General features: G+C 40.7%; 2 protein-coding genes across 5 annotated transcripts in view; one reads left to right on the top strand and one right to left on the bottom strand.

The window, feature by feature from the left end:
- The window catches only part of VKORC1L1 (vitamin K epoxide reductase complex subunit 1 like 1), a 65,282-nt gene that overhangs the window by 30,090 nt on the left and 20,173 nt on the right, over positions 1–15,019 (bottom strand). The window lies entirely within an intron of this gene.
- LOC103286065 (immediate early response 3-interacting protein 1-like) lies at positions 13,841–14,104 on the top strand. Its single transcript, XM_054714802.1, has one exon. It carries the CDS (start codon positions 13,841–13,843, stop codon positions 14,087–14,089), a length of 249 nt encoding a protein of 82 aa, XP_054570777.1. The 3' UTR covers positions 14,090–14,104.

The following is a 15,019-nucleotide window of genomic DNA, read 5'->3' as shown; positions in this document are numbered from 1 at the left end:
TGGGGTCCCTTGGCCTGGCCTGTGGGGATTGGGCGAAACCAGCAGTCCAACATCCCCCAAGGGTTCCCAGATTGTGAGAGGGCACAGACCAGGCCAAGGGACCCTACCGGTGCACATATCCATGCACCAGGTCTCTAGGATACAAGAAAAAACTAAAAATAGATTGAAGACTTAAATGAAAGCCCAAGACCATAAGACTCCTAGGAAAAAACATAGGCAGTGAACTCTCTGACATTGCTTTTATTTTATAACAAATAAAAGTTATATATATTTTTATATACCTCTTCAGGCAAGAGAAACAAAAGAAAAAAAATAAACAAATGGGACTACATCAAACTGAAAAGTTTTTGCATAGCAAAGGAAATCAACAAAATGAAAAGACAATCCTCCTCAAGGGGAGATATTCGCTAATGGTACATCTGATAAGAGGTTACTATCCAAATTTTATAAAAAGTCATACAACTTAACATAAAAAAACCCCACACCAAACAATCCAATTAAAAAAATAAACAGAGGACCTAAATAGATAGTTCTCCAAAGAGGACATACAGATGGCCAATAGACATGAAAACATGCTCAATGTCACTTATCATCAGAGAGATTCAAATTAAAACTATAATGAGGTACCACCTCACACCTGCCAAAATGGCTACCATCTATAAATCAACAAACAACAAGTGCTGGCAAGGATATAGAGAAAAGGGAACCCTAGCACACTGCAGATTGGTGCAGCCATTGTGGAATACAGTATGGAGTCCTCAAAAAATTAAAAACATGACTGCCATTTCACCCAACAATCCCACTTCTGGGAATATATCTGAAGAATCCTGAAACACCCATCAGAAAGAATATATGCACCCCTACGTTCACAGCAGTGTTACTATAATAGCTAAGTTGTGGAAACAGCCCAAGTGCCCATCAGAAGGTAAGTGAATAAAAAAAGCTGTGGTACATTTACATAATGGAATACTATATGCCTGTAAAAAAGGAGCTCTTACCCTTTGCAACAAGTATGGACCTGAAAATTATTATTCTAAGCAAAATAAGTCAGTTAGAGAAAGATGAATATCACATGATCTCACCTGTATGTGGAATCTGATGAAAATAAAGTCATGAACAAATTAGCTCCAGAGGCATGGATGCATGGAACAAATGACAGATCTCAGAAGGGAGGGAGAAGGGAGGGAGAGTGGAGGGTATATGAAAGGATTAACCAAAGAATATATGCATACTCCAATGACACAGACAATAGTATGGTGAAGGCCTGAGGTGGGGCAGAGGCTGTTTGGTGGGGGCAAACAGGGGAAAAATGGGGGACATCTGTAATACTGTCAACAATAAATTTTAAAAAGCTATCTAGCTTTCGATTAACAAACTGAACAAAAATATTATCTTTGGAATATCAAAAAGTTCTGATTACAACCTCAGACTTACTGATGTTCAAGTAAATTTAAACTTGAAAAGTTACTAAACACATGGCTCAGAGATTAGCCTAGCTAATATCAATGAAATATTAGATCTTTATTCCATGGCTAAAAAAATAACAAAACAAAGCCATATTCACAGTAGCATATATTACCAATCAAAACACAACTCTGAGAGGTCTACTGTGGGTAATTTTGGAATGTGAAAGCAATTCTAAGTCACTCTTTTTCAAGACAGTAATCAGTGCTGGTAGGAGGGGCGGAGACATGAAACAGGCTGATACCTCACCCATGTATGGTGGTTAAAAATTGGGAGGGATATCTCCGCCGCAGGGGACCCCTGAGGAACGAGGGGTCCCAGACCTTCACCAGGCTCCCCAGCCCAGGGCTCCAGGCCCAAAAGAGAAATCCCCATAACTTCTGGCTGTCAAAACTAGTGAAAATTGTGGCTGAGTGAGATGGGGGGGCTTCTGGGGACCCAGGCATTCCTGTTAGAGGACCAACACATGGACTTCCTCACTAATAGACTCACTTGCTCTAAGCTCCAGTCCTGGGGAAGCACAGCTGGGACACATAGGGAGGAACTGAACTGTCTGGCTTTAGGGCGAGGGTTAGAGGGGCAGCTTTCTCCCAGACTGGCAGAAGCCATTGCTCCTCCCCCTACCTAGCCTGCAGGCACAGGCAGGTATCAGGTCTGAGTCTTCATCAACTTGTCTAACACCATTCCCCTAGCTCTAGTGATTCTGAGGACCTATCCCAACCAACTTGCTGGCTCACCCAAGCCACTTCCAGGGGCTTTTTCATATAAATGGCCTGTCTTGGCTCATGCTGCAGACTTTACTAATATCTCTCAAAGGTCCACAAACCCCAAAAGAGCAGCGCCTACCCTTGGCGTGCCCGTACCTCTTCATAAGCAGCCCCAAGCCCAGCACCAGGGGCAGCCAGCCTTGGTTTACAGTTCAGCCCTCTATCAGGCACACCCAACCCCAGCAGAAAAGGCAACCATCTGCAAATCCCTTTGTAGCTCATTAACAGTTGGCCCTTGGCAGGGCACAAACAGCAGCTGACCCTGACTTACACCAGAACTCCTGCCAAGAAGCCCCAGAACCAACACACCCAAAGGTCAGCTTCAGATTACACCAAACACTACCCAACCAACTCCACAAATGACACATCCATAGGGCAGACTCAGCAGGCACCAGAGCCCTGCTTCAGCAAATCCTGTTCCTGGGTCAGCCCCTGCACAACAGCATTTTGGCTGTAATCAAAGCCAATCAGCCTGAGAGTCAATCCCTCCCATTGATGCCCCAATAGCAATTAAGGCTCAACTACAACAGGAGGGCTCACAGAACATACACAAGGGACACACCTGGAGAACCTGGATCAGGTCACCAAGAAGACAGTGCCACTGGGCCCGACAGGACAACTTATATAAGGCCACTCTACTAAGACTGGCGACATAGCAGCTCTACCTAATATTAAAAACAAACAAACAAACAAACAAACAAAAACAGAGAGGCAGACATCGTGCAGAGATAAAGAAATATGTCCCAAATAAAAGAACAGAACGAAACTCCAGAAAAATATTTAAGCAAAATGGAGACAAGCAATCTATCAGATGCAGAGTTCAAAACACTGGTTATACCATAAGGATGTTCAATGAACTTAGGGGAAGAGTAGATCAACCCAGTGAGAAATACAGAGACAGAAAATAACAGAAAAATGGAGATAGAAAACATAAAAAAAGAACCAATAAAAAGTGAAGAATACAATAACTGAAATGAAGAATACAATGCAGGGAATTAACAGTAGTTTCTACAAGGCAGAGGATCAAATCACTGATTTGAAAGACGCAGGGGTCCTCAAACTTTTTAAACAGGGGGCCAGTTCACTGTCCCTCAGACGTTGGAGGGCCGGACTATAGTTTAAAAAAAATATATGAACCAATTCCTATGCACACTGCACATATCTTATTTTGAAGTAAAAAAACAAAATGACAAAAACACCTGCATGTGGCCCGCGGGCTGTAGTTTGAGGACGCCTGGACAAGAGGGTTGAAAACACCCAATCAGAACAGCAAAAAGAAAAAAGAAAAAAAAAAGGATAGTTTAAAGGGCCTCTGGGACAACATCAAGCATACCAACATGTGGATCATAGGGGTACCAGAAGGAGAAGAGAGAGAGTAAGGATTTGAAAACCTACTAAAAAATGACTAAAAACTAACCCTAACCCTAATCTGGCAAAGAAAATAAACATACAAGCCCAGGAAGCACAGAGAATCCCAAACAAGATGAACCCAAAGAGGCTCACATCAAGACACATCATAATTAAAATGCAAAAGGTTAAAGACAAAGAGAGAATCTTATAAGCAGCAAGAGGAAAGCAATTAGTTATCTACAAGAGAGTTCCCATAAAACTATCAGCTGATTTCTCAACAGAAACTTTGCAGGCCAGAAGAGATTGGCATGAAACATTCAAAGTGATAAAAAAAAAAAAAAAAGCACCTATAACCAAGATTACTCTACCAGCAAAGCTATCATTTAGAATCGAAGGACAAACCAAGAGCTTCCCACACAAGAAAATGCTAAAGGAGTTCATTACCATCAAACCAGTATTACAATAAATGTTGAAGGGACTTCTTTAAAAAGAAAAAGGCCAAAAGTGTAAGTAAAATGGTAATAACTACATACCTATCAATAATTACTTTAAATGAATACTCCAATCCTAATACACAGGGTAACTGAAGGAATAAAAAAACAAGACTCATCCATATGCTGCTGCCTACGAGAGACCCACTTCAGATAACAGAAACAAATAGATTTAAAGTAAAGGGATGGAAAAAGATATTTCAGGAAAATGGAAACAAACAAAATAGCTGGAGTAGCAATACTTATATCAAACAAAACAGACTTTAAAACAAAGACTATAACTTAAAGAGAAAATGAAGTACCCAGCAATTCCACTTCTGGGTATTTATCTGAAGAAACCCAAAACACTAAATCAAAAATACATATGCATCCCTATGTTCATTTCAGCATTATTTACAATGGCCAAGATATGAAAGCAACCTAAGTATCCAATGATGGACAAATGAATAAAAAAGATGTGGTACATATATGTAATGGGATATTAATCGACCATAAAAAAGAATGATATCTTGCCTTCTGCAACATAGATGGATCCAGAGGGTATTATGCTAAGTGAAATGGGTCAGAGAAAAACAAATGCCAAGTGATTTCACTTATATGTAAATTCTAAAAACAAAATAAATGAACAAATAAAACAAGAACAAACTCATAGATACAGAAAACATTTATTTTTATTTATTTATTTTTGGTTGTTAATCCTCACCCAAGTATATTTTTCCATTGATTTTTAGGGAAAGTGGAAGAGGAAAAGACAAAGAGAAACATCCATGTAAGAGAAACACATCAATTGGTTGCCTCTTGCACAAGCCCGACCAGGGCCCGGGCCAGGGAGGAGCCTGCATTCAAGGTACAAGCCCTTGACTGGAATTGAACCTGGGACCCTTTGGTCTGCAGGCCAACACTCTAACCACTGAGCCAAACTGGCTAGGGCTAGAAAACATTTCGATGGTTGTCAAAGAGAAGGGAGTTGGGCAGGTGGGAAAGGGGAAGGTATTAAGATGTTCAAATTGCCAGTTATAAAAAGTTGCAGGGATGTAACATACAGCTCAGGGTTAGAGCATTGGCCAGTGGACCAAAGGGTCTCAGGTTCAATTCAGGTCAGGGGCATGTACCTCAGTTGCAGCAACCAATTAGAGTGTCTCTTTCATGTCCATCGATGTTGATGTCTCTCTCTTGCCCTCTCTGTCTCTCAGCTTCTCTCTCTCCCTTCCCACCTCTCTCCCCTTCCACTCTCTTAACCTTTTGCACTCGGATGTCAAGTGTGACTCGACACGGTTAGCATTAGAATAAAGGAATAGAGAAAAAAAGCAAGCGAGTGCAAAGGGTTAAAATCAATGGAAAAAAATATCATTTGGGCAAGGATTAAAAAACAAAAAAACAGTTAAAACTCATCCATAGAGATCAGAAAAGTGGTTACCATTGGAGAAGAAGGTATTCACTGGGAAGAGGATAGGAGGAATTTGGGGGTGATGGAGATAATCTATATCTATGACCTATGTGGTAGATACTTTGTGGATATCCTATATAATAGAGGTAATATGCAAATTGACCATCACTCCAACACACAATATGGCCACCCCCATGTGGTCAAAGATGGCTGCCCCCATGTAGACACAAGATGGCCACCACAAGATGGCTGGCAGGGGAGGGCAGATCAGGCCTGCAGGGGAGGGCAATTGGAGGGGACCAGGCCTGCAGGGGAGGGCAGTTGCGGGGGACCAGGCCTGCAAGGGAGGGCAGTTGGGGGTGACCAGGCCGGAAGGGGAGGGCAGTTAGGGGCGACCAGGCTGGAAAGAGAGGGCAGTTAGGGGTGATCAGGCCAGAAGGGAGGCAGTTGGGGGTGATTAGGCAGGCAGGCAGGTGAGTGGTTAGGAGCCAACGGTCCCAGATTGTGAGGGGCATGTCCAACTGCCCTGAGGGGTCCCAGATTGGAGAGGGTGCAGGCGGGCTGAGGTCACCCCCCGCCCTGTGCATGAATTTAATGCACCGGGCCACTAGTTTCTTATAAAAAACTTTTTCAAAACAAAAAATGCAGTTAGAAGAGAGGAACTATTTTACATTTTTGTAAATCTTTTTAAGATCTGGCTTAATAATAGATAGCTGGATTCTCATATTTGCTTCTGGAGTCAATCTGTTTCAGTATCACATATCATGCAGCCTCTGGAAAACCTATTGCACGTGCATGAAAGAATGAGAGTAAGTATGACAAATAACATCTTATTACTATTATGAAAATAGTTTTGACCTCGAAGACCCTCTAAAAGGGTCTCCGGAGAACTATTGGAATAGAGAATTTAAGACAGTGGTACATTAGCACATGGATGGTCAAACAGAAGAATGGAACAGGGAGCCCAGACAAATCCTTGTATATATACAATCAGCCGATATATAACTAAAGTGACTCTACAGAAAAAGGGAGAATGGTCTTTTCAATAAGTGGTGGTGCTAAAATAACTGGATAGTCTTATAGGAAAAGAATTAAATTGACCCCTGTCTCACACCATTAAAATTCCACATAGAATATATATTTATCACCAGGATACAAAATGTTCTAATTATAAAGAAAACAATTTGACATATTTTCCTTCATTAAAATTAAGAATTTCTGTTAACCAAAAGATACATTCAAGAAAATGAAAGGCAAGGCAAGCCACAGTGGAAAAGGATGTCTATAATACAAATGAATAAGACCAAGACAGAACACCAGGTAGAAAAATGGGCAAAAGACTTTCATGAGACTTTAATAAACCTTTCAAAGGCTAATAAATATATGACATGCAGCTCAACATCACCAGTAAACAGGAAATGCAAATTAAAACCAAACCATTTTTGGGAAATTGTTCTATAGTTACAAATAAAATTAAACACCTACCCTATGACCTAAAAATCCACTCCTCAATATATACACAAGAGAACCGAGTATACACACACACACATATATGTATATATACATTCACACACATATTTGTATGACACTATTTATAGCAGCTTAAATCATAATAGCCAAAACCTAGAAATAGTCAAAAGAAAATGACAACCACATAATGGAACTAAGCAATCTATACTAATAAAAGCCTAGATGGCCCTCGCGCCCTTTTGCGACACCCTCACGTCGCCACATCTATACTAATAAAAGCCTAGATGGCCCTCGCGCCCTTTCGCGACACCCTCACGTCGCCACAAGATGGATGGTAGGGGAGGGCAGTTTGGGCGAACAGGCCAGCAGTGGAGGGTAGTTGGGCGACCAGGCCGGCAGGGGAGTGCCGTTGGGGGCAATCAGGCCAGCAGAGGAGCAGTTAGGATTTAATAAGGCTGGCAGTGGAGTAGTTAGGGGGCGATCAGGCTGGCAGGCAGGCGAGTGGTTAGGAGCCAGCAGTCCCGGATTGTGAGAGGGATGTCCCACTGCCGGTTTAGGCCCGATCCAGCACTCAGAGATCCCCCGAGGGCTCCCAGATTGGAGAGGGTGCAGGCTGGGCTGAGGGACCCCTTTGCACGAATTTTTAAAAATAAATAAAAGAATAACTGATAAAACCAACAACCTGGATGCACTGCAAAAACAAACAAAACCAGTATGCTGAGCAAAAAAAGCCAAACACAAAAGAGCACATGTTCTTATGAACCCATTTTCATGAAGTCCAAGAAAAGGCAAAACAAATTTATAGAGGTAGAAGTCAAAACAGTATGTCAAGCCCTGACTGGTGTGGCTCAGTTGGTACATCATTGACCCTCACACCAAAGGATTGCAGGTTTGATTCCCAGTCAAGGCACACCGGAGTTGCAGGTTCATTCCTGGGGCACTCGGGCATGTGTGGAGGCAAACAATTGATATCTCTATCTCACATTGATGTTTTTCTCTCTCCCCCTCCCTCCCTCCCTTCCACTCTAAATAAATAAATAAATAAATAATCAATGGAAAAAAATATCCTCAGGTGAGGATTAACAACAACAAAAGAATACGACAGAATAACAGTTTCTGATTGGAAAGGAGCATGAGTGAACTTTCTGGGGTGATGGAAATGTTCTCTATCTTCATCTGGGTAACAGTAATGTATATGTAAAAAAGTCATCAATATTTTAAGATTTTTGCACTGTACTGTATTATAAAAATATACCTCAATTACACATAAAAATCCATTACATATATATCAGGAGATTAAGAAAATTTGACAGATTGATAATTCTAATGCTTGGCAATGAGGCAGAAAAACAGGAATTCTTATAGTATATTATTAGCAGGAATCTAAACTAGTGCAACCACTTTGGAAAACAGTCTGGCATTACCAACAAAAATTGAAAATACACAAAAATGTTCACAGTAGTATTCATAATTGCTGCAAAGTGAAAATAATTTAAATGTCCATCCCCAAAAAAAGAATAAATGAATTGATATACTCATATAACAGAATATTCAGCAATGACAAACTACAGCTCCATAAAACAACAATAAATTTCACAAAATAATGTTGAGTGAAAGGAGCCAGAGTAAAGGATATAAACTATATGGTTCCAAAAATAAATAAATAAACTATATGGTTCCATTTATATAAAGTTGAAAAAGTAGGCAAAATTAAATTAACAAGTTTGAATGCAACCTTAGGTAGAAAAATAAGAAAGTAATTATCATAAAATCAAGACACAGGTTACTCTTCAAAAGAAGGGAATTTGAGGAGGGCTTTCTGGAGTCCTGACAATCACCTGTTTGATGACCTGAATGTCGGTTGCAAGGGTTATGCTTTGTAATTATTTCAGCAAAAGTTTTTTTAAAAACGTGTACACACACACACACACACACACACACGCACACATATACAAAGCTCAATGACTTTTCTGTATGTGTGTTACAAATCAGAACAAAAAAAGGTTAAAAAAAATCCATTGGAACTGGTGAGGTAGGGGAGGGTTAAGAAACTTCCAAGGACAACTCCCAAGTGTCTGACTTGCACAATTGCTTGGATGATTATGCTTTTCACTTGAGATAGAAAACATCTTGGATATGTTAAATTTATAGTACTTCTGAGACACCCAAGTAGAAATGTCCAGGTGGCAATTAAATATACAGAACTAGAGCTAAGGCGGGCAGTTGTGGGCTGGGACCGGAAAAAAATAAAGAACTAGAGCTAAAAGACATCCAGGCTTGAATATAAATTTTTAATTCATCCATAAGTGAATCCATCAACATGGATGTGACTAGGAAAGAAGACTGCCAAGAGTGTACGGCTGATTCCGGGTACATCAACATTTAATGGGCAGGTACTGGAGGATAAGCCAGTAAAGAAAACTGAGAAGGAACAAAGTGATAGGAGGAAAATTAAGAACTTGTCATGAACCATTAAGCAAGGGAAGAATTGTCTCACAAGTAATAAGTTATTCACTTCAGGGTTATGCATAGTTAAGAAAAAAATATGGGTTATGTGCAATACTCAACAAGCCAGTTTTTACTCCACCTCTTTCTGGTTAATTTGAGACAAGCAACAACCCAAGAGAGAATGCTTCTGAGAATGGCTGAAACTTTTTGTAGTCTTGAGAAGTGAGCAATCAAAACTCCAGAAGAGGACAAATTTCAGAGTACTTATTGGACCTGTGTGCTACTGGGTAGAATCACCACTAAAAGGTTAGCACACAGGCCTAGGCTCACTTTTCTGCTTCTTTCTGTGACTGAAGTGGTATGAGAAGCCTTTAAGAGAGGGCTTTTCCCTCTCCAAGTGAGAGCGAGGGCCAAACCTACTACTTGGGCAGAAAAGGCCTGAGGCAGGTGGCCAAGGTCAGATCAGCAGTCAGCCAGAGCAAATGGGTTCTCTCTGGTTACATGGCCCTGAGCACTGATAGAAATTAATTAGAGCAGGCATTATTCACATCACAAGGAAAGATCTAGCTGTTTGAGAATTGGGGAGGAGTAGAGGTTACATCTCATAGCCTGTTACTTTACTACATTTTAAAAAGAGCATCTCCACATGAGCAACTGGGCTCATTCTAGCCTTCGTCTTAAAAGAGTTTGGTACCCAAGACCTAATTAAGAATAAAATGCAAAGTATTGGGGTTTTTCATTTGTCGGTACAATATTAAATACAAATCTCTCTCAGGGACCCTACAGAATTGAAAATATGTGGCTGTTGACTGAAGAGAATTCTAATAGTCCTCGGATCCCCAACTGAAATACTATCATAAAATTTCTCAACTTTTAGCACTACATAAATCACATACAAAATAAAACCACAATGGGCATATAGATTAAAATCACATCAGATTAGCAACTCCAAAAGAAATAGAAATATACAATATTTTTGTTCTTTAATGGGAAGATTTAAGTGAAGAATAACTCCTTCCAAAATTCATTTATAAATCCAGTACAATTCTAATGAAAATCTCATGGGGTTTTTTCAGAACTCATTAAAATGAATTTTAAAATTCTCCTGAAACAGTAAATACATGAAAACAGCCAGGAAGTTTTTGAAAATGAGAATATTTGCCCTATCAGGTATCAAACTTATTATATAAAGCCACAGGGGAGAAGGGGACGGTGGTCATGGAATTGTATGGAAACATAAACAAATTATCAGTGGAACAGAACTGAGAATCCAGCAAGAGGCCTTAGGTATATAAGGAAATACTTAACAAATGGAAATTGGCAAAAAAACTATCAATTTAGAGAAAAGAAAAAAAAGACAAGATCCCTACCTCACAATAGGTACAAAAGTAAATTCCACACAAATTAAAAGAGATATGAAAACAAATTTCAGTATCTTTAAAACAATATTTGGAATGGTAGATTTTGCACAAGATTAAAAAAAAACTTCCAAAAGCTACAAATAAATCAAAGAACCACATAATGTTTAAACTATATGGGGTCAAAATGGTGGTGTAGATAAGTATGGTACTCGAGTCTTCTCACAACCACATCAAAATTACACCTACAGAACCATTATTCAGAACCACCTGAAATCTAACTGAATGGAAGTCCTACAACTAGGGATTTAAAGAAGCCACATCAAGACTGGTATAGTCTGAGATAGAAACCAGCTGGTCCCACACCCACGTGTGGCAGTTTAAAATTGGGAGAGATATCTCGGCTGTGGAGGTCCCTCCTGAGAAGCAAGAGTTCCCAGCTCCATACCAGGCCTCCCAGCCTGGAGTTCTAGAACCAGTAAGAGAAGTCCCCATAACTTCTGACTACAAAAACCCGCAGCAATTCTGGCTGAGCCTGAGGGCTCCTGGAGTCCCAGTCAGTTCCTCTTAAAGAGCCCATGCACGTACTTAAGACTCTCTCCCTTGGAGCTCCAGCGCTGGCTCAGCAGCTTGAAAGGAACCAGAAACATATGGGAAGAAACTGAATTTTCTGGCATTGGAGAGCTGGGGGCACAGCTTTAAGCCACACAAAAGTGCTGGCAGAGGCCATTATTCCTTTCCTGAGACCCCATCCCCCCTGGCAGACAGGCTCCATATCTGAGTCTCCATCAACCTGACTCACACTGTTCACACCACCCTGGTGATTCCCTGAAACTGCCCCTCCAACTTGGGGGCCCACCCTAGCTGTTTCCAGTGACTTTTCCATACAAATGACCTCTCTTTACTCATGCCTTGAACTTTCCTAAAATCTCTGTTTATACCCTGTACCTCTTGCTAAATGGCTCCAGGCCTGACACTAGCAGCAGCCAGACTTGGTTAGTAGCATGGCCTCTCCTGGGCACCTCCAAACCCAGCACAAGGAGTAGCCATCTGCAGATACCTCTGTAGCTCATGCCCAGTAGCCCCAGGTGAGACACAAGTGGTGGCTGACCTTGCAATTCCCAGGAGGCCCCAGAGCCAGCACAGCTTCAGACCATTCTTGATTACAACCCTAATACCTATAAGAGCAACACACTCAAGGGGTGGGCTCGGTGAGCACCAAAGCCCCACTGAAGCAAGTCCTACTCTGTAGGGTCAGTCCCTGTACAGCAACTCCTTTGCTGTAGTCGAAGCAGGTTCTCGCAACCAACTGGCCTGGGGGACAATCCCTCACAGTGACACCAACAGCAATCAAAGCTTAACTACAACAGGACATGGCACACAGCCCACACAGGAGTATACCAGGAGTGCCCAGCTTAGGTGCCTGGGGAGACTGTACCACTGGGCCATACAAGAGACCTATTACACAAGGCCACTCTACCTCGTCTGGGAAACACAGCAGCACTACCTAATACATAGAAGCACAGAAAATGTGGAGACAAAGAAACAGGTCTCAAAGGAAAGAACAGGAGAAATTTCCAGGAAAAGAACTAAATGAAATGGAAGCACACAAACTACCAGATACAGAATTCAAAACAATTGCTATAAGGATGCTCAAGGAACTTAGTGAGAACTTCAACAGCATAAAAAATCAGTCAGAATGAAGGTTACACTAATTGAAATTAATAATTTACAGGAAATTAATAATTTAATAAATTACAGAAATTAATAATTTACATTAATAAATTACTGTAATAATTTACAGTAGAGTAGATGAAGCTAAGAATCGAATTGGTGATTTGGAATATAAGGAAGCAAAAAACACCCAATCAGAACTGCAAAAAGAAAAAAGTATCCAAAATATGAAGACAGTGTAAGGAGCCTCTGGGACAACTTCAAGCATACAATGTTCGCATCATGTGGGTACAAGAAGGAGAAGAGAGAAAGAAAAAAACTAAAAATCTATTTGAAGAAATAATGACAGAAAACTTCCCTCACCTGGTGAAAAAAATAGACATATAAGCCCAGAAAGTACAGAGCGTCCCAAACAAGAGAAACACAAAGAGGCCCATCGTAATTAAAATGCAAAAGGTTAAAGACAAAGAGAGACTCTTATAAGTAGCAAGAGAAAAAAAAGTTACCTACAAGGAAACTCCCATAAGACTGTCAGCTGATTTCTCAACAGAAACTTTGCAGGCCAGAAGCGTGTGGCAAGAAATATTCAAAGTGCCGAAACCGGTTTGGCTCAGTGGATAGAGCATCGGCCTGCGGACTGCAGGGTCCCAGGTTCGATTCCGGTCAGGGGCATGTGCACATCCCCAGTAGGGGGTGTGCAAGAGGCAGCTGATCGATGTTTCTCTATCATCGATGTTTCTAACTCTCTGTCCCTCTCTCTTCCTCTCTGTGAAAAATCAATAAAATATATTAAAAAAAAAAAAAGAAATATTCAAAGTGATGAATACGATCAGAATGGCTCAGTGATTGAGCATCGACCTATGAACCAGGTTTCGGTTTCCGGTCAGGGCACACACCCCGGTTTCAGGCTTGAACCCCATTGGGTGAAGGCAGCCAATCAGTGATTATCTCTCATCACTGGTGTTTCTCTCTCTCTCTCTCCCCCTTCCTCTTTGAAATCAATAAAAATGTATTTTAAAGAAACTATTTAAAGTGATGAAAAGCAAGGACTTACAACCAATATTACTCTACCCCAGTGGGCGGCAAACCGCGGCTCACGAGCCACATGCGGCTCTTTGGTCCCTTGAGTGTTCTAATGCCACTTCTTCAAAATAGACTCGCCCAGGCCGAAAACCGACTTCTGGGCATGGGCCACGAAGTTTCAATCGCACTGTACATGCGCATCCGCACATGGTATTTTGTGGAAGAGCCACACGTAAGGGGCCAAAGAGCCGCATGTGGCTCGCGAGCCACAGTTTGCTGACCACTGCTCTACCCAGCAAAGCTATCATTTAGAATCGAAGGACAGATAAAGAGCTTCCCACACACCGCCACGATCCCTGAGGTGGCTGCAGAGGAGTCTGCTACGCCTTGGGGTGGCTCCCGGTGACCATGGCATTCACCCTGTACTCACTGCTGCAGGTGGTCCTGCTCTGCGTCAACACCATTGCCGTGCGGCACGAGGAGCGTTTCCTCAAGAACACTGGCTGGGGAACAGACCAGGGAATTGGCAGATTTGGAGAGGAGCCAAGAATTAAATCTCAGCTAATAAACCTTATTCAATCTGTAAGAACCGTAATGAGAGTGCCATTGATAATAGTAAACTCAGTTGCAACTGTATTGCTTTTACTATTTGGGTGAAGATCAGTGGAGGAAATGGAGACTCTTCTTCTGCTGGCAGCTATTACTTTGGTCTTTATTGGAATATACATATCTTAGCTGGCTGTCCCTGGACTTGACAAAATGTAAATATGATAATAAAACCAGAGACCCTATTTATCTGATTCTCAAAGATATTGCACTTATAGTTTCATTATAAAAAGATCAGATCATCAGAGGCAGCAATTATCCAGGATTGGAATACATTTGATTGCTGACTGTTAATAAAAGCTTGTGCTATGTTAAAGATTATTCAAAGGGTGCAGGACTGTCACTTCTGTTTTTTTTAGAACATTTTTTCTCACTTCTCAGGGATTTTTTTTAACTTTTGAAGTTCCTTGTGACTTAGTTATGATGCTTGCAGAGTGATTATCCTCCTAGATAAAACTTAAAGGATTTAAAAAAGTAATTACTACATATAAAGTGATAGATAATTGGCATGATTTTATTTTGAACTCTTTGGTTAAATATTTTGTCTATATTGTCTTGGCTATGAAAAACTCAAATTTAAAGTAACTATCGAGGAGCAATACAGTCTGACTTTAGGGAGAATTATAATTTTGTAAGTCAGATAGTCACATGGCAATTGTGTTTTTATTTTAAATTATTTTCATGCATTTACTATTTTAGTAATTGGTCTGAATGATAAGACCAGATCAGTATCTACACATTTTCATTGGTAAAAAAGTCTAAAGACTTTTTACGATGACTTATTTTTTGAAATCAGCATAAACATTAGCCTCTAAGAGCAATCCTAAACAATCACAATTATAAACTATACTATGTAATAAGACTTATCTATGTAAGACTTTATTGTGAAGCATTTACCTGTCCAAAATTATCCATGTTTCCATTTCTTGGATTATTACATTAAGGAGTGTGAGTCTCAATTTTTATTTCCATTTGTCACTA

Source organism: Eptesicus fuscus, chromosome 4 (genome assembly GCF_027574615.1).
Source record: "Eptesicus fuscus isolate TK198812 chromosome 4, DD_ASM_mEF_20220401, whole genome shotgun sequence".
Taxonomy (NCBI): domain Eukaryota; kingdom Metazoa; phylum Chordata; class Mammalia; order Chiroptera; family Vespertilionidae; genus Eptesicus; species Eptesicus fuscus.
Note: the sequence above shows the minus strand (reverse complement) of the source record. Positions and strands in the feature narration are given on the sequence as shown.